Raw genomic sequence first — 19,343 nt, forward strand, 5'->3', positions numbered from 1 at the left:
TCAGTTTCTTCACTTCAGTCACTTTTTCCAAGAGCTGTCTCCAGCAGTGAGAAGCAGCACCAGCGTTAACTCTTGTTATACCTCCTCGTCAGCAACGTGACAGAGGCATTAATGTTTCAGGTTGTGTGTCCGTCCCATTCTCATAATGATTTTCTTGAAATTTGGCGCAAACATTCATTTTGACTCAAGGATAAACTGATTAGAATTTGGTCTTAAAAGGTCTAAAGTCAAGGTCACTGTGACCACACAAAACACATTTTTGACCGTAACTTAAGAATTCACATACTAATTAACTGCAACTGGACTGGTTGGTGGAGGCATACAGCGAGGCGTAACTCTAGTTTTGCTTGTACTTCTACACCTCTTTTACAGAAGTTAGTGTTAGAAGTGTTAGAAGTGCTAACCAGCTAGTCCTGCCACTTTCCGATAGTGTGTCACTGTCGCATCTAGATTTCCCTGAGGAAGTAGATCTGCTCAGAGGACATATTCTGACCTCTTGTATTGTATGTTTTAACAAAACAATGGCTTCTCTGTCAGAAACTAAATAGAGAAATAGAGCCCTTTAAACAGACTGATTTCTTTAGTAGTAAATCTGTAGATCTGTCACAGAGACTGATGATTAATATGTGTAGACTGCATTGTAATCAAACTGTCTTTGTCAGGCTGTCCAGGTAGACAAGAAAGAAGCTGAGGAGGAGGGTGGAAAGGCCGAAGAAGACAAGAAGGAGAAAGGAGAGGAGGCTGCCCTGGAGAAGGAGGAGGACAAAGAGAAGGAGGAGGAGAGGGAATCTGCTCCTGAAGGAGGCAGTAAGGGAGAGAAGGAGGAGAAGACGACAGAGGAAGAGGCCAAAGCTCCTAGAGCTCCACGCCGACCCAAGACCATGCAGATCAAAGTCACCCTGCTAGACGACACTCTGTATGAGTGTGAGCTGGATGTAAGAGTATTTTTATGTTTTTCTTTTATCTCATCTGGTTAAATGACTCATTTAACATATGCAGCAATAGATTTTCACTGAAAGTACCAGAGCACATCACTTTAAAAGTATAAACATGTCATACAGAACATGTCATATCCACATTATAAACAATTAGTGTTACACCAGGTTTATGCAGATAATTGTTGCTGTAATTGTACTAATTCGGAGGCAGAAGTATCAGAGACAAGCATGTCAAAATCTGCTGTCTGTCTGGTGAGATACCAGTAGACATAAATGAGAGAATTAAATTTTGTAACTTGGGTGAACTGATCCTGGACCTGTAATTCTGTGAGGGACACAAGCGTGCACACAAACTGTGATACAGAATCAGATGACACACACAGCACTGCAAGGGAAATGTGAAACCACTGGACCACTGCTCCATCCAAGCCTGTGTGCTGTTCTCTCCGTCTGCTCAGTCATGTTGAGCGCATTACTAAACACACTGTTCTGTATGTGATGTCAGGCCTGTGACAGTAGCAGGTGAATGTTTAACTACTCAGCATCTTGTTCCCTTTGTGTGTGTGTGTGTGTGTGTATGTGTGTGTGTGTGTGTGTGTGTGTGTGTGTGTGTGTCAGAAACATGCCACAGGCCAGGAGCTGTTCATGAAGGTGTGTGACCACCTCAACTTGCTGGAGAAAGACTACTACGGCCTGGCCATCTGGGAGACACCTACCATGAAGGTGAACTGGACTCTAACTGTTGCTACTTAGTATCAATCCAACAGGCTAGACCTTGGTAATCCATTAAGACAAGAAAAGGCAGCTCTTTATACAGTATGTAAAAGTAATTGATGGTTAGATTGACTGTGGCACCTCAGTGCTGAAGGACTTCTGACACTGAATGGTGCTCATGATACATCTCTCATTTTCTTGAGCAGACTTGGATGGACCTGACCAAGGAGATCCGCAGGCAGGTACAAGGTGAGTCTGGCTTTACCCATAAATACATCTTGTGTTCTCATTGTCTTTTGTAACATTTTTCACACACTTTTTTTCCTCTCAAGGTGCCAACTACAGTTTCACCTTCAATGTGAAATTCTACCCACCGGACCCAGCCCAGCTGTCTGAAGACATAACAAGGTACCTGAGTTCCAGTGATTTACAAATATAATTTTATTGTATCAACGTGTTTCTCCATTTGTAGAAGGCTAATTGTAACATTGCATTGGCTGTTTAGTGATTTTAGGAGTGCATATGTTGATCTATTCCTAGATTAAATTGAAGGGTTAAAATACCTGATGTTAATCAGCAGACTGGTTTTTCCACATAGAGATCTTTGTTTTAAGGTGGAACTTAGTGTATTTGAGTTTATTTGTTATCACGAGAACATTAAATCACACGCAACACTGTGCAGAGAGAGTCCATTCATATCACCAACAAACCAATACAATAAGTAGCATAATTATCATATGCAAAATCACTCCAAGTTAACACAATAAATGTGTGCAATTTATAACTTATAAACAATATAAATGTATATTTTCATGTTCCCAGTTGACTGACTGCTGACTGTTGACTTTAAATTATGGTGGGTACATTTTATTTTAATATTTAAAGAAGCAGCAGCAACACCTGGGGCAACAGCAGCAACATTATAGGGAGATGTGCAATTGAGCATAAAAGCTTAGTCTTATCCTTTTATAGTCGTTTGACAAAAAATAATCTTAAGGATCTTTGAACCACATCTCACAGTCTTCCATATGAATTGCAGCTCAGACCCTTTCATACAGTTATCTGTTATAATGAAAACAGATTTCCATACGTAGTACATGTGATCCCTGTTTGTGCATTGAAGGTACTACCTGTGTCTCCAGCTGCGGAAGGACATCCTGCAGGGCCGCCTTCCCTGTTCCTTTGTAACTCTGGCCCTGCTGGGTTCCTACGCCCTGCAGTCAGAGCTGGGCGAATATGACCCTGAGGTGCACAGCAATGACTACGCTAAGGATATGAAAATGGCCCAGGGTCAGACCAAGGAGCTGGAGGACAAAATGATGGAGCTGCACCATACATACAGGTCAGAACACTACCTCAGGCAACCAGTCAGTTCACTCCAATCAAGATGTAGAAACATCTCAGATACAATTAAGAGGGATGGGCGGATATCAAGTGTCATAGTAAAGGACGTGATATTTGAGTTTTTCTTTATTAATACATTTGCAAAAAATATCTAAAGTTCTTTTTTTGCTTTGTCATTATGCGATATTGAGTGTATATTGATGAGGGAAAAAATTATTAAAACAGGTGACGAATTAAATCTGGCTTGACGCTTACTAACATTTCATTCACCCCTTCAGTACATTGTTCTGAAGAAAGTTCTAGGGGTCCTTTTCTTGGTTCTAGCAGTAAAACGTTCTCAGAATTATGTGGGAGTTATTATTATAATGATTAATTCTATAAACTACATTACCAAAAAGGGCTTGAATAAAATATAAATCAGAAGTGAGAAAAAACACAAACACAAGACACAAAGACAAAGACACCTTCCCCTGCTCTACCCTGAAATGTTTCAGTAACTTCAGATTTTGTTGGTTTCTGGCTGCGGTGTTGTGGCAGGTCCATGAGTCCAGCCCAGGCAGACCTGATGTTCCTGGAAAATGCCAAGAAACTTTCCATGTATGGAGTGGACCTCCACCAGGCCAAGGTGAGGAGTTACAACTCTTGAGCTACTCTGGGGGAGAGTTGGGGGCTGGACGGGGGAGGGATGTCATGAATCACAGAAGCGTGCATGAACAGAAGGAAGACATGTGACAGGTTTTACAGCAGAAATCAGGTCAATCTGTTTGAATCAGAGCAGGGATTAAAATCAAATATAGAAGGAGGAACTTTTACATGTCTATACTGCCCCCCTGTGTATGATGGTGAGTGGTACAAGGAAGCTGCTTATACAGAAGAGATAAGACAAGATAAGATAAGATAAAATAAGATAAGATAGACTTTATTCATCCCACTTGTGGGAAATTTACATGTTACAGCAGCAAGACAAAAATAGAAAAAGAAAAGATAAAAATATGATATAAAAAAGAAAAAAAAGACCAAAAAGAACAACTTTTCCAATTTATTAATTATAAAATCTGCAAATCCACAGCATTTGCAAGTAATAAAACTGAACTCAAGTTGTAAATAACAAAAATCAAAGATTCAGTTCAAATCTGTAATCATGTTTAATGGCTATTGAGGCAGAAACAGTTTTTAGTGGCAAATAAATTAATCTGCACATCGTCTGGATACAACTTTGAGAAAATAAAACATTTTAGCTTTCACTCCGCAGCAGTCTTCCTGGAACTGGACTGAGACCATATTTTAAGTACAGACTCCCTCAGAGGGTCTTAGCTCTCTGAAATCTGCACATCCTGTTGATAGTTAATGGAAATCTTTGTTTCTCTCTCCCTGCGTATCTCAGGATCTAGATGGTGTTGACATCATGCTGGGGGTTTGTGCCAGTGGTCTGATGGTTTACAAAGACAAACTGAGGATCAACCGTTTCCCTTGGCCCAAAGTCCTCAAGGTCTCATACAAACGCAGCAGCTTCTTCATCAAAATAAGACCATCTGAGGTACAGTGTTTTTTCATATTAACATGTATCCACCTGTTGTTCATTGTTTAACACTGAGCTCACCCTAACTATGAATGAAACCTTTGAGTTAATTTCATTAATCTAATTTTTAGCATTTTGTGTTTCAACAGGTGGAGCAGTATGAGAGTGCAATTGGCTTCAAACTACCCAATTACAAGGCAGCCAAGAAGCTGTGGAAAGTGTGTGTAGAACATCACACCTTCTTTAGGTATTGCATTCTTCAGTCAATTTGCTCATGTGGCTGCGCAGTATTTAAGTTGAAGGGACTGAGGACATTTTGCCATATATGCTTGCTTGCTGCAAGATCAGCATCAGTGTTGTTTGTGTACAGGCTGACCTCCACTGAGATGGCCACCACTCCAAGGAAGTTCCTAGCACTGGGCTCCAAGTTTCGCTACAGTGGTCGGACTCAGGCTCAGACCAGACAGGCGAGCTCTCTGATCGACAGACCAGCTCCTCTGTTCCAGCGCTCCTCCAGCAAGAGGAACTCACGCAGCCTGGATGGAGGTACACTCTTCCACCTGCTGTTTGTGTGTGTGTGTGTTTGAGTGTGTGTTATTGGTCACTGTCATCCTTCCACCTGTCCATACTGGCTGTGAAATAATTCTTCTGTGGTGTGACTGCACTGTAAAAAGATAATTTTAAAAATCCTTACTGTGTGTGAAAAAATTTTGCTAAAGATAATACTAAAAGCTACTAAGGCTTCAGCAGTATGAGTCATTCACATCAAGATGTTTCACATGGTAGATGACAATAGCAAAATTGCACCACAGTGCAAAGCTCTAAAATCCCACTTTACTAGCTGAATGATGTACATTTGCCTCATGGAGAGAAACAAAATTAAATCAGTAATAATGTTGCTCTGTAATTGCTGGATATGTAACTAAGCACCTGTTTGCTAACAAGTGCAGCATATAAGCTTAAAAGATAATATTTCAGTGTTGTGTTGACAGGCCATTTAAGGGCCACTGTCCTTAAATGGCCAAAAAACATATATAAACAGTTATGTAATAAACGCTGCTTGCGTTGCAGCTACTAAGTTTCAACATTTAGTTTATGTTCTGTTTTCCCTCTGTCCTCATTCTGCTCTCAGTTATTCTCCCTCTCTTCCCTCTCCTCACTCTTTGATCACACATTACTCTCTACTCCACAGCTCTGTCATCTGGAACAGAGCGTTATGTAACTTGTGTACTTTGTGTATAACATCTGTTTTTTTTTTTTTTTTTGTGCTGACAACACAGACCAGCTATGGTGGATTAAGCTAAAGCACATAGAAAGTCTTCAGAATCTTGTTAATATCTGCCTTTTCTTGCTTTTGCAATTCTTGCTCTCTTTATGTTCACAGCTTACCAGGTTCATTTCCACAGTTCACAGTTGGTCCGTGTAGGACATTGTTTTAACCATAGTTCTTGAAGGAAATGCTGCATTTGAAATTACTGACAACTGTTCTGCTGCTGTGTACCATTGGAAATTCATCTCATAGATGACTGGATGAAAATAACAAGACTAAGAATCTACAGCCATGTTAGTTCTGTGAGGCTATAGTTAGGCAGAATAGTGCTTTGTGCTAAACACTAACATCAGCATGTTTACATACTGCTGTTTAAAGGTATAATGATCACCATCATAGATTGTCATGTTAGCTAGCCCAACATTTGCTAATTAGCACTAAATGGTATTAGTTTTTTTTAGGTCTTTGGTCATAAACTGAAGAAGGTGGTGAGTTGGATGAGATGGTGGGAAAGGCTGCTGAACAGACCTGGCAAACCTAAATGAGTAGTAAGGGTGAACTGGGAACATCTGGCAGAGGCCCCTGTCTGTGTGGTCTATATCTCCCATCTATGGAATAATTTTTCAAGCATCCCAAGGGAAGTTGGGGACATGGAGTCTGACTGGGCCATGTTCAAAGCCTCTATTATGGCAGGCAGGAGCTGTGGTCAGAAGGTTGTTGGGGCCTGTCGAAGTGCCAACTTAAGAACCCACTGGTAGACACCATACTGTTCAGCCGGTGGAGGGGAACAGCTAACACGGACAGGGGATATTGTTGAGCGGTGGAAGGAGCACTTAAAGGAGTTCCTGTACCTGACCAATACATCCTTCGAGGAGGAAGCAGAGTATGATGACTCAGGGGAAGCTTCACATATCCTTGGCAGAGGTCGCTGACGTAGTCAAGAAGCTGCCCAGCAGCAAGGTGTTGGGTGTGGATGAGATTGGCCCTGAGATGCTGAAGGCTCTGGACATTGTGGGGATGTCTTGGCTGACGTGCCTCTTCTATGTTGCATGGAAGTCAGGCGCAGCACCTGTGGAGTGGCAGATTGGGATGGTGGTTCCCATTTTCAAAAAATGTGCTCCAACTATAGGGGTATCACGCTGCCCAGCCTCCCAGGTAAAGTTTATTCCAGGGTGTTGGAAAGGAGGCTCTGACTGATTGTTGAACTTTGGTCAGGAGGTCAGAATGGGGGTCATGGGAATTTGACCATCCCGTCTACATATGCTTTGTGAACATGGAGAAGGCTCTCAACGAAATGAGGGCTGATCAGAGATCAGTTCTGACGTGCTGACGTACTGCGGTAAGCGTATTCCGTCACTTCCGGTTACCGGTGTTTGGAGATCATCGTTTGGTGTATACCTGTCTCAGACTAGATACTTTCTTTTTATCGACATTACTTCTGTGACTCTATCACCAATTTAATCTGCACTTTCACAGTAACAGTAGTTGCTAAATCACCAACTTTCTCCACTTTCTGTGTGGTACTTTATCGATTCACGCTATCTTCTGCTACTGATTTAGCTGAACTCTCAGCCATGGCCTCTCGCTCTCCTTCTCCCTCTCCTGCCTTCTCTTGCTCTGCGTGTCAGATGTTCAGTTACTCCTCTGCCTCGTTTAATGATAATGGTATGTGTAATAAATGTAGTCTGTTTTCTGTACTCGAGGCGAGGCTTAGCGAATTAGAGTCCCGGCTCAGCACCATGGAAACTAATTCAGCAGCTAGTGCTAAACAGCCCCCCGTAGCCGGTGCGGAGCAGCCTAGCATAGCTCCTGTTAGCATTCCCCCGGCAGTTCCCGAGCAGCCGGGAAAGCAGGCTAGCTGGGTGACTGTTCGTTAGTGATGGGACGAGCGACACTGGTGCATCAGCACTGTGCCGAGAGCTCAAGAGGGAAACCTCGTATCGGTGCGTGTATTGCTTTAAGAAAGAATCACGTGACCGATACAGGAACTGTATCGTTTGGATGTGCCGCGCCAAATTGTGTTTATAAGGAAACAAACTGTATCAACATGTCGTGGGTTTGTTGGATGGAGTTTTGCTGGATCATGGATCGTTCTAGGAAGTTTTCCCCGGTGTGGAATAATTTTGATCCTGTGACGCCAAACAAGGTAAATCTTTTTCTTTTTTCTTTTTCTCCTTTGAGCACTGATTACTGTTATATACTATTTTTTACGGTGGCGCATTGCACTCACTTTATCAGTTTATCAAGTGAATGACCTGTGATACATATGATAGTCAGTTAAAGAGCCTTACAGTTGCTTTATTCATGTTATCATGTAATTATGAGATCCTGATCTCGTAATCATGAGATAAGGTGTCTATTTTTTTTAACAAGTGCATGCAATGTTCTGGTAAGAGGTTTGAATTGTTTTCAGATAAACTAACTTTTTATGTTATTGTAGGTGAAGTGTCGGCTCTGCTCCACAGAGCTCTCTTATATCAATAAGAGCATTCTTTTTGTAACTCTGAATTTTTACTCTAATTTGCTATATTTTACATACCAACTCAGTTTTAGCATTTACACAAACAAGGAATTTCTTTACCTGCAATGATTTTATAACTACTGCAGGGGTCACTATTGGGTGACCAACACAGTATCAATACAGTGCCGACACAGTTTGTTTAGTGTGTCAATACACTCCTTGAGGTATCATCGTCCCATCACTACTGTTCGTAAGGACAGGCGTCGTCGTAAGCAGAAGCCCACTGCTGACCACCACCCAGTTCACGTTTCTAACAGATACTCCCCGCTCAGCGACACACCCGCTGAGGAGCCAACTCTGGTGATTGGCGACTCCATTTTGCGGAACGTGAAGATAGCGACTCCAGCGACCATAGTTAAATGTATTCCCGGGGCCAGAGCGGGCGACATTGAATCTTATTTAAAGCTGCTGACTAAGGATAAGCGTAGATACAATAAAATTGTTATTCACGTCGGCGCTAATGACACCCGACTACGCCAGTCGGAGGTCACTAAAGTTAATATTGACTCGGTGTGTACACTTGCAAAGACCATGTCGGACACCGTAGTTTTCTCTGGTCCCCTGCCCAATCTGACCAGTGATGACATGTATAGCCGCATGTCTTCACTCAACCGCTGGCTGTCGAGGTGGTGTCCAGAAAACGATGTGGGCTTTGTAGATCATTGGAAGAGTTTCTGGGGGAGACCTGGTCTGGTTAGGAGAGACGGCATTCATCCTACTTTTGATGGAGCATCTCTCATATCCAGAAATCTGACAGAGTTTATTAGGAAGCCAAAGCCCTGACAATCCAGAGTTCAGGCCAGGAGACAGAGCTGCAGTCTTACACGCTTCTCTGAGCCTCCTTTAGAGCAGTCACCCCTCCATTACCCCATAGAGACTGTGTCTGCCCCCCGACCATTTAAATTAACTAAACCAAAGGTCAACAAAAGAGGAGTTAGTCACAATAATCTAATAAAAATCAGCACATCCACCTCAAATGTTCAGCAAAATAAAATAATTAAATGCGGATTACTCAATATCAGATCTCTCTCATCCAAAGCTGTACTAGTAAATGATTTGATATCAGATCACCATCTTGATCTATTCTGTCTGACTGAAACCTGGCTGTGTCAGGATGAGTATGTTAGCCTGAATGAATCAACTCCCCCCAGTCATATTAATACTCACATTCCCAGAGACACTGGCCGTGGAGGTGGAATCGCAGCCATTTTCAACTCCACTTTATTAATTAACCCTAAACCTAAACTCAGTTATAATTCATTTGAAAGTCTTGTTCTTAGTCTGTCCCACCCAAGGTGGAAAACATTAAAGCCAATTCTATTTGTTGTAGTGTACCGTCCTCCTGGTCCATACTCTGATTTCTTATCTGAATTTTCAGAGTTCCTGTCGAGTTTGGTTCTTAAAACAGATAAAGTTATTATTGTAGGCGACTTCAATATTCATGTTGATGTCAACAATGACAGCCTTAGCTCTGCTTTTTCCTCTTTACTAGACTGTATTGGCTTCTCTCAGTGTGTAGATAAACCCACTCACTGTTTCAGTCACACTCTCGACCTTGTTTTAGCTTATGGTATTGACATTGAACATGTAACAGTCTTCCCACAGAATCCCATTCTATCAGACCACTTCTTAATCACTTTCGACTTCATATTGCTGGATTATGTATTATCAGCAAAAAACATCCTGACTAGAAATATTTCCGATAATGCAGTAGTTAAATTCAAGGAAATGATTCCCACTAACTTAGGTCCAGTGCCTCATCTTAATTTTGCAGAAGCTACTCCCTCCCAGCTTGATCATCTTGTAGACAGTGTTGCAGACTCATTACGTACCACTTTAGATTCCATCGTCCCCCTAAAAATGAAAACAATAAAGAGAAAGAGGCAAGCTCCATGGTTCAACTCCCAAACCCGTACACTGAAACAAACAGCACGTAGGCTTGAAAGAGTGTGGCGTTCCACCAAACTGGAAGAATCCCACTTAGCTTGGCAGGATAGTGTCAAAAGATATAAAAAGGCCCTCTGTAATGCAAGAAGTGCCTATTACTCATCATTAATAGAAGATAATAAGAACAACCCCAGGTTTCTCTTCAGCACTGTAGCCAGGCTGACAGAGAGTCACAGCTCTATAGATCCACGCATCCCTATAACCCTCAGTAGCAATGATTTTATGAACTTCTTTAATGATAAAATCTCTACCATTAGAGATAAAATTAATCACATCCTGCCTTCAATCAGTACAGATTTATGCCATAACACAGGATCCATAGAGTCAGCTGCAAAACCTAACCTTGACTCCTTTTCTACCATCGACCTAGCCCAGCTCACATCAATTATCTCAGCATCTAAACCTTCAACCTGTCTCTTAGACCCCATCCCAACTAGGCTGCTTAAGGAAGCTCTGCCCTTAATTTGCAGTCCTGTATTAGATATGTTAAATCTGTCCTTGTTAACAGGTTATGTTCCGCAGACGTATAAAACAGCTGTAATCAAACCTCTTCTAAAAAAGCCCACTCTAGATCCAGATGTATTAACCAACTACAGACCTATATCTAACCTCCCCTTTCTTTCTAAGATCCTGGAGAAAGCAGTTGCAAAACAGTTGTGCGACTTTCTACAGGACAATAGTTTATTTGAGGTTTTTCAGTCAGGATTTAGGTTGTATCACAGCACAGAGACGGCACTTGTAAAAGTTACGAACGACCTTCTGATAGCATCAGACAACGGACTTGTTTCTGTACTTGTCTTGTTAGATCTCAGTGCTGCTTTTGATACAATTGACCATCACATCCTTTTACAGAGACTGGAGCACTTTATTGGCATTAAAGGAACGGCACTAAACTGGTTTAAGTCCTATCTATCTGATAGGCTTCAGTTTGTACATGTTAACAACAACTCCTCCATACACACAAAAGTTAGACATGGAGTTCCACAAGGGTCAGTGCTTGGACCAATCCTCTTCACTTTGTATATGCTTCCCTTGGGCAATATTATCAGGAAACACTCCATAAATTTCCATTGTTATGCAGATGATACACAGCTTTATCTGTCAATGGAACCTAATGAAACCAATCATCTAGCCAAACTCCAAGCTTGTCTTAGGGACATTAAAATCTGGATGACAAGCAACTTCTTACTACTAAACTCAGATAAAACTGAAATCATTATAATTGGTCCTGAACACATCAGAAACAAACTTTCTAATGATGTAGCTCCATTAGACAGCATTGCCCTGGCTCCCAGCTCCACTGTAAAGAATCTGGGAGTCACCTTTGATCAGGATTTGTCCTTTACCTCACACATAAAACAAACTTCTAGGACTGCCTTTTTTCATCTGCGTAACATCTCCAAAATTAGACATTTTCTGTCCCAAAAAGATGCAGAAAAACTAGTCCATGCATTTGTTATTTCTAGGCTGGACTATTGTAATTCATTATTATCAGGCTGCCCCAACAAGTCTCTAAAGACTCTGCAGCTGATTCAAAATGCTGCAGCACGACTACTGACAGGAACTAGGAAAAGAGATCACATTTCTCCTGTGTTAGCCTCTCTACATTGGCTCCCAGTCAAATCTAGAGTAGAATTCAAAATCCTCCTCCTCACATACAAAGCCCTTAATGGTCAGGCTCCATCTTACCTTAAAGATCTCATAGTCCCCTACAATCCCACCAGGACTCTGCGCTCCCAAAATGCTGGTTTACTGGTGGTTCCCAGAGTTTCCAAGAGTAGAATGGGAGGCAGAGCCTTCAGTTATCAGGCTCCTCTACTGTGGAACCTTCTCCCAGTTTCGGTCCGGGAGGCAGAAACACCCTCTGTACCTTTAAGAGTAGGCTTAAAACTTTCCTCTTTGATAAAGCTTATAGTTAGGGTTGGCTCAGGCTTGAACCATCCCTTAGTTATGCTGCTATAGGCCTAGACTGCCGGGAGATCTCCCATGATGCACTGAGCTCCTCTCTCTCTCTCTCTCTCTCTCTCTCTCTCTCTCTCTCTCTCTCTCTCTCTCTCTCTCTCTCTCTCTCTCTCTCTCTCTCTCTCCACTCAATATGGATTCATATCCCATGTTACATGTTACTAACTCAATATGTCCCCTTTCCTGTAGTATTGTGCTCTTCCGTCTCTCTCTCCTCTTCTGTCTCTTTCTGCAGGTATTTCTGCCTCTGGAGCTGTAAAGTCTGATCTGTGATGACAAGTCTCCTGCTGCTCCTACAACTCCACTCAACACCTGCTGCTAGAATTAGAAATTACTTATACTGCTATTAGTTGTATTGCTGTGTTAGTAGTTAATACTTTAATTATCACTACTACTGCTGTATTACTGGCCTCATCTTACATCTGATATGGAACCTGTGTTATGCTATGTTCTTCTTTCGCTATTCTCTACCCCCTCTCCCCCCCTCCCCCCCTCTCTTTCTCCTTCTTAACCCAACCGGTCGAGGCAGATGGCCGCCCACCCTGAGTCTGGTTCTGCTCGAGGAAGTTTTTCCTTGCCACTGTCGCCTAGTGCTTGCTCTTGGTGGGATTTGTTGGGTCTCTCTCTGTAAATACCTATTTTAAAGAGTACGGTCTAGACCTGCTCTATATGAAAAGTGCCTTGAGATGACTGTTGTTGTGATACGGCGCTATATAAATAAAATTGAATTGAAAATTGAATTGAATTGTGTTTGCATTCTCAGCACAAAGTCTAACACATTTATAGTGGGTGCTGGACCAAAGTTGTTCCTTTTCCCTAATCCTGTTTTTGACATTCATGGACAGGATCTCAGGCGGAGAGTGGCCGATCCTGGGACCTCAGACTTGCACTCTGCTTTTTGCAGATGGTTTGGTTCTGTTGTCTTCATCAGTCTGTGATCCTCAGGTGCACATCAGCACCTCCAAGTCTGAAACCCTGGTTCTCAGCTGGAAAACGGTGGATTGGTCCCTCTGGGTGGAGGGAGTGTTGCTGCCCCAAGTGAAGGAGTTCAAGTATCAGAGGGTCTTGTTCACGAGTGAGGGGAGGACTGAGTGGGAGATTGACAGATGGATTGGTGCAGTATCAGCAGTAATGTGGACATTGTGCCAGACCATTGTGGTGAAGAGGGAGCTGAACTGGAAGGCTGATCTACTTTCAAACCCTCACGTATGGTCATGAGCTTTGGGTAGTGACCAAAAGAACAAGATTGTAGATACAAGCCAGAACAGTAAGCAAAAAGGTTGAGCAAGTAATCAGATGATAATGCTTTTAATGAACTTGTTTTCAACCGGACACAGATGGCAAGTTGTGTTTTACTGTTCTCCCACAGTGTACAGAAACTTGATAAGTCATATTTACTAGTCATTTTGATAGTGCTTATGCTCTCCTTTCATAAGGGTTAAAAAGACAGCATTGAAGATGGGTGATAAACAATCTAGTGTGTGCAGTCCAATTAAATGAGTACATATGTTGGTGAAACAAAACTGTTCTTAAACAAAGCACAGCACAAGAGGATGAAATCCTCAGATCAAGACTCAGCAGGTTACATTAATAACCTAGTAATCTGAATCTGATTCAACACTCCCTGGGGTATGCTGAAAAATTGGGCTTACAATACTTAGAGAAAACATAAAGTACATAATGGTCACAGTTCAGTTTTAGATCTTAAACTTAGATGACATTAAAGATGCAACAGATACATTTTTTTTTTCTATTTTATTGGTCTGTAATATTTTGTCTTAAAAGTGAGGCCATTGTCTCTTCTCTCTACTTCAGCCATGGCATCCACTCCTGACAATAAATCCACTCGTCCAGTCAGCGCCCCTGTAATGTCACCAGTGTCTCCAGGGGAAGCAACCCCGTCACCGCTGCTACCCACTCTGCCTCGCTCTGACCATCATGATGGCTGCACACCTAAAGGTCATCGCTCTGCAGACAGGAAGGCAGAGGTAAAGAGGGAAAGTCAGCCAGCTGGGTACACCAAGAGCCACAGTCCGAGACCCGAGTCGACTCCTGAAATCAAGGTAGTGAACACACTCTTTTCACACACACATTTTATGTAAGTGCGCTGAGATAGTATTCAGACCCCTGTACTTTTTTCACAATTTGTTATGTTGCAGTCTTATGCTAAAGTAAAAAATAAATAAATAAATCTAAAAATCTGTTTTCCCTTTGTCATTATGGGGTATCAATTGTAGATTGATGAGGGAAAATGTTTTTTTTGTGATTATCATTATTTTAGCATCAGGCTGCAACATCACAAAATGAGGAAAAAGTGAAGGGGTCTGAATACTTTCTGAATGCACTCACCATCCAGATTTCAGTCTGTTTGTTATTGAACAATAAAGAAGATATTATGGGGCACCTCTAATCTGAGATCGAGGAAGAGGAAAGAGAGAGAGCAAGAGAATGTTGAACTTTAAGTGTTCACATGGAGCTTTTTATACACACCACTGTAGTGTTGAAGTGCTGCAATGAAGCAGTGGGGTAACATATAATTTCTTTGTCACTGTAACCGAAAAGTACATTCCAACATTTTGTTTTAGCTCTATATGGACACAGAAGTGTTTTGTGGAAGGTTTTATCCCTTTTTGTGATTGGAATTGATCCTCATGTATGAGCTTTGTCTGTGCTACCAGACAGTGGCAAGGAGAGAGCGGAGGCGCTCCCCCTCTGTGACCACCGGCAGTGGGGAAAGAGAAAGAGAGAAAAAGAGCCAGGTTTGTTTGCTTGATGCATGATCAGACTGAACCGCTGTTGAAACCAGCTGACCCTAATACTAATTGTATTTAAATAATAATATAATATATATATATATATATACACATATATATATACACATATATATACATATATGTATTCATTAGCTCTCATGCTGGCCGCTTGGCCATCTTTTTAGTACTGGCTTTTATTTTAGAATTTATACCTTAACATGCAGTAACTGTGTCTTTTCTTTGGTGGGGGATCAGCACTCTCCTCAGGACAAAACAAAGATGGAGATGGTGCGAGTGAGGAAGGTTAGCATGCTCTTGAGCTGTGTTCTTGCTGACTCACCATCCTCATCCATACATCAATTACACATCAAGAGATATAATTTGCTTTTCTGTTGTCTTACGGTGCTGTTTTTACTGCTGAGACACCAAGTGTTTGAATCTCTTGATTGTTCTATGATTCCTGGCTGTTTGTCTTTGAAGGCTTGTTCATATCCTATCAGCTGCATAAAAACTTGGTCTTGGATGAAGAAGAAATCGATTGTGCAAGTTATTAAATTGGTCACCATCACTCCCTTTACAAAACATTTTTATTGTATAAAACCAACTTTTCTTCTTCTCCAGATGCAAAGATACAGTTACACTGGTTAACAAAATAAAATTTGGAAGAGGGAGTATACCTGTGGCTGTTGTATGTACTCACATGCATTCATTTCTATTTAGGAAAAGCCCCATTAGCGTTGACTGAATCAGTCCCTCCAGGATTTTGCAAATGGTTCTGTGATTATTGTGACCAAAAATGTTGGATTCTGCAGTGGCTTTATTGAAAGTGTAGCTTTTATTATTATTATTATTATTAATAATAATAATAACAATAATATTATTATTATACAGTTACATATACAGTTATACAGTACTATATATATATATATATATATATATATATATATATATATATATATATACATATAATACTATATGTATAATACTTCTTAACTCCTTTAAGAATATATCATAATATATATATTATTTTTATTTATTTTTTTTTACAGATCTGATAACAATATGTTAGCAGATGTTCTTCTTTAATATAAATCCATAATATAAATACATATTTTTGACAAGGAACCCTTAACATTGGTTATTTGGTTATATTTTGTTATTTTGACCAAAATATGCAGTGAGCAGGACATTTTACATTAGCAAAAAAATGTCAGTGCTCTCTGGTGGAGTATTAGGGCAACTGTGATCAAAACATTAGAGAAAGTCATAATATCATGAGAATAAAAATCCTAATAAAATCACAACTTTAAAAAAAATACAATAAAATTTAGCTCTTGTAACATCCTTTTCTTTCAAACTATTGTAACTTCATTCTAGAAATCTTGCCATTTTTAACACTTAACCTTATATAAAGGAGACATTACATGCTGATATACTGTATATACTGTAGATGATGAATTTAACACAGCAGAGTTGAACGTTTAGCAGCTGGTAGCCAGATATCTCCCTCAGAGGTTGGTGAATATTGGGCCAGAAACATGAATCCAAATGAATGATAATGTTGATCTGTAATTGCTGAATGTGTAAACAAGAGACTGTTTACCAATGAATGAAAAAAAAATGAATGTGCTTAACTGATATACATGATTGGTCTAAACTAAAAATGGGTAATTCTGAATAAGCTCATATGTATCAATAAGATAATCAATCACTTTTGAAAGTTTAAGACTCAACAATTTTCATTTCATTTCATATTAAATAAACAAATTCCTGAAGTGACTCCTCCAGACAAGCAGACACACACTGATATCTCTCCTCCTGAGCACTGCACTGCAGCAGCCTTTGCATGCGCAGCATGCAACTTTCACATACAGCAGTGAGTATATCTTCCTGGCTTCTCACACATGACTGGCTGTGTGTAGCTGAATTCTCAGTTTTGTCACTTGCTGAGCTGGGCACACCGGGAGCTGCAACTCCACACCGCTTTTATTTTTTGTGATTCATGTCATTGCCATGGTCAGTGCTGCTCGCTGTTCACCATTGCAAATTAAATATTAAAATGTTTGTATCAATTCTGCATTATTTTCAACCAGCTCTTCCCTTTTTCCTAATTTCCCACAGAAAAGAGCTAAGAAACTTGAGGGTGAAACTATTTATATCAGGCATAGCAATTTAATGTTGGAGGTTTGTATCTTCAGTTTTCAGATTATCTGTTCTGGCTGTTTGCCATCATGTTTTTCGTCCTGCATGGAGTTTGTGTTGATTTTCTTTTGCTTTGACACCTCTGTTTCTCTTAATTTCTTGCCTTGTTTTCAGCTTAACCCTAAAGGCTTGGCATGCACTATTTTCCTCTCTGATTCTCATGCAAGTAGCTTCACTTCACTTTGACATTGTCATTGTCATTTTCTATTCTATGAAATATATGATTGGGAAAGGTCTCTTTTTTGGTTTAAACTGGTACTGCAGATTGGTCTTAGGTACTGAAACAAACAATTTATAAGTAAAAATGTCTGAGATGTAATCTGTTCTAATGGTCTCAACTCAATACTGTTAAAGTGATCTTTAGATGGGGATCTAAAAGAGAAACCAAACATCAGCGTGTCTTGTTACAGTTAGAAAAAAAAAATCCAAAAGCATCATTGACGTCCTGGTTTTGAAACAGCTGTGATCTAAACACACAGCAACTCAGGAGGTGGTTCAGGTTTTTATTTAATGTGTTCAATAATTTTAGAAATGAACGATAAAAAACGTTGATGAGGCTGTTTGTACGACCACAACAATCTGATGCTATTTCAGTTGTGTGTCTACTGTATCTCACATCATAAATGCTCACATCATATCATAAACTGAGACACAGAATACCATTGGAAAGCAGCTGTGGTCAACAGATACTATAAGAATCACTTGTTATTAGCAATTTGGAAGTGTTCCTGCTTTAACTACAATAAACACTATTTTTTATGCTGATTTAAACGCCTCTACTGTTTGGGGCGCGATTAGTTTAAATGGTTTATTTACATTTTAAGCATTATTCCATCATTGCTGCACATTTGCTTTGTATATATAATTTGCTCCTGTTGATAAACTTAAAAAGAAAGTGGTCTGTTGTCAGCGTACAGTCTGACACACAGTTTCCACCAAAATACAACTTGCTTTGCACTGCCTCTTTTCAATGGACCTCCCACCTGTGCCTCTCTCACCACCTGTGCACTGTGCACTCTATGCAACATATTACAGGAAATTACCAAACTGACAGTAATTTAATAATAATTTGATTGAATGATAATTTGAACCAGGACTATGAATAAAGAAGGCTTGTGTTTTGTAGGCTTTGCATGAATGGGAGTTAATGACTGTGAGAATCTGTTGGTTCTGCGTACCAGCCACACAGTAGTTTCAGTACCTGACCTGCTGTTTTACCATGTTGTCCACAGACTCTCTTCTCAGCAGACATTTTGACGCGTCAAAGCAGGAAAAGCACAGGTGTAAATAGTTACATTAATGATGGCTCAATTCCATTAAGTGTCCTAATAAGCCATCTCAGTGAGAGAGCATGCACAATAAAAGAGGCTCATCTAAATGGAATGCAGCCATCATCAGTGTTATTAATTCTACCTGTGTTTTCTCTGTTTAAGTCAAAATGTCTTCTGTGAAAAGGATCTACTGACAGAGAAGATTAAACAGAAAATACTTTTTGGTTGTTTCCCAGTTGTATATGTCTCAGTTATGTCACTAACAGAATCTGAACACTGCTGCTGTTGTTCTCATTGGTCCTCATGGTTACTGAGGACTCCCAGTCTCTTTTCATTTGATTAATTTACTACGTGGACCTAAGACCCTTGCAATGCTCATGCTGTGCTTTACTGTCTGTCTGTGACTCTGTATTTCTGTCGCCCTGATTACTGTTATCACTGTGCCATATGACATTCTGAGTCCATATGATTTCAGAAGAGAGGGATGACATGTGCTTACTACAGCTTGATAAAGTGAATTTCCTCTTTTAAGGCTGCATTAGAGACTACATGTATGATAAAAGGCATCATAGTGACAAACCTACAAGTATTCAGCAATATGCAGCTCTACTATCTTGGCCTTTTTAAGTTCAGTTTAGCTTTTTACAGCCATATCATATCAGGGAATGACTTCAGCCTGCAAATTATGTGACATGTCACCCCCCTTCTTCATGTGTCTGTGTTGTATCTCTATTTGTTTTTCAGCCTGCCACCTATACACCCTGGCAACAGTCATTTAAATATACAGTAGTTACCCACAGTTGGATAGTTACTTTGTCAGATCAAAATCCACGTGAACATAAAGCAGGCTAATAAATAGACAAAAATGACAGCTTGGAGGTGCCACACAAAACAACACCTAT

The 19,343-nt window shown here is 40.5% G+C and overlaps 1 protein-coding gene across 1 annotated transcript in view; it reads left to right on the forward strand.

Moving 5' to 3' along the window:
* The window catches only part of LOC108896211 (protein 4.1-like), a 50,990-nt gene that overhangs the window by 13,068 nt on the left and 18,579 nt on the right, over nucleotides 1-19,343 (forward strand). Inside the window, 13 exon segments of the mRNA XM_018695252.1 lie at nucleotides 663-935; nucleotides 1,557-1,661; nucleotides 1,859-1,901; nucleotides 1,985-2,060; nucleotides 2,776-2,994; nucleotides 3,534-3,621; nucleotides 4,381-4,533; nucleotides 4,665-4,762; nucleotides 4,886-5,061; nucleotides 14,031-14,278; nucleotides 14,894-14,974; nucleotides 15,224-15,271; nucleotides 17,090-17,152. Of these exon segments, the coding sequence (XP_018550768.1) occupies nucleotides 663-935; nucleotides 1,557-1,661; nucleotides 1,859-1,901; nucleotides 1,985-2,060; nucleotides 2,776-2,994; nucleotides 3,534-3,621; nucleotides 4,381-4,533; nucleotides 4,665-4,762; nucleotides 4,886-5,061; nucleotides 14,031-14,278; nucleotides 14,894-14,974; nucleotides 15,224-15,271; nucleotides 17,090-17,152 (1,671 nt within the window).

Source organism: Lates calcarifer, unplaced genomic scaffold, assembly GCF_001640805.2.
Source record: "Lates calcarifer isolate ASB-BC8 unplaced genomic scaffold, TLL_Latcal_v3 _unitig_4080_quiver_847, whole genome shotgun sequence".
Taxonomy (NCBI): domain Eukaryota; kingdom Metazoa; phylum Chordata; class Actinopteri; family Centropomidae; genus Lates; species Lates calcarifer.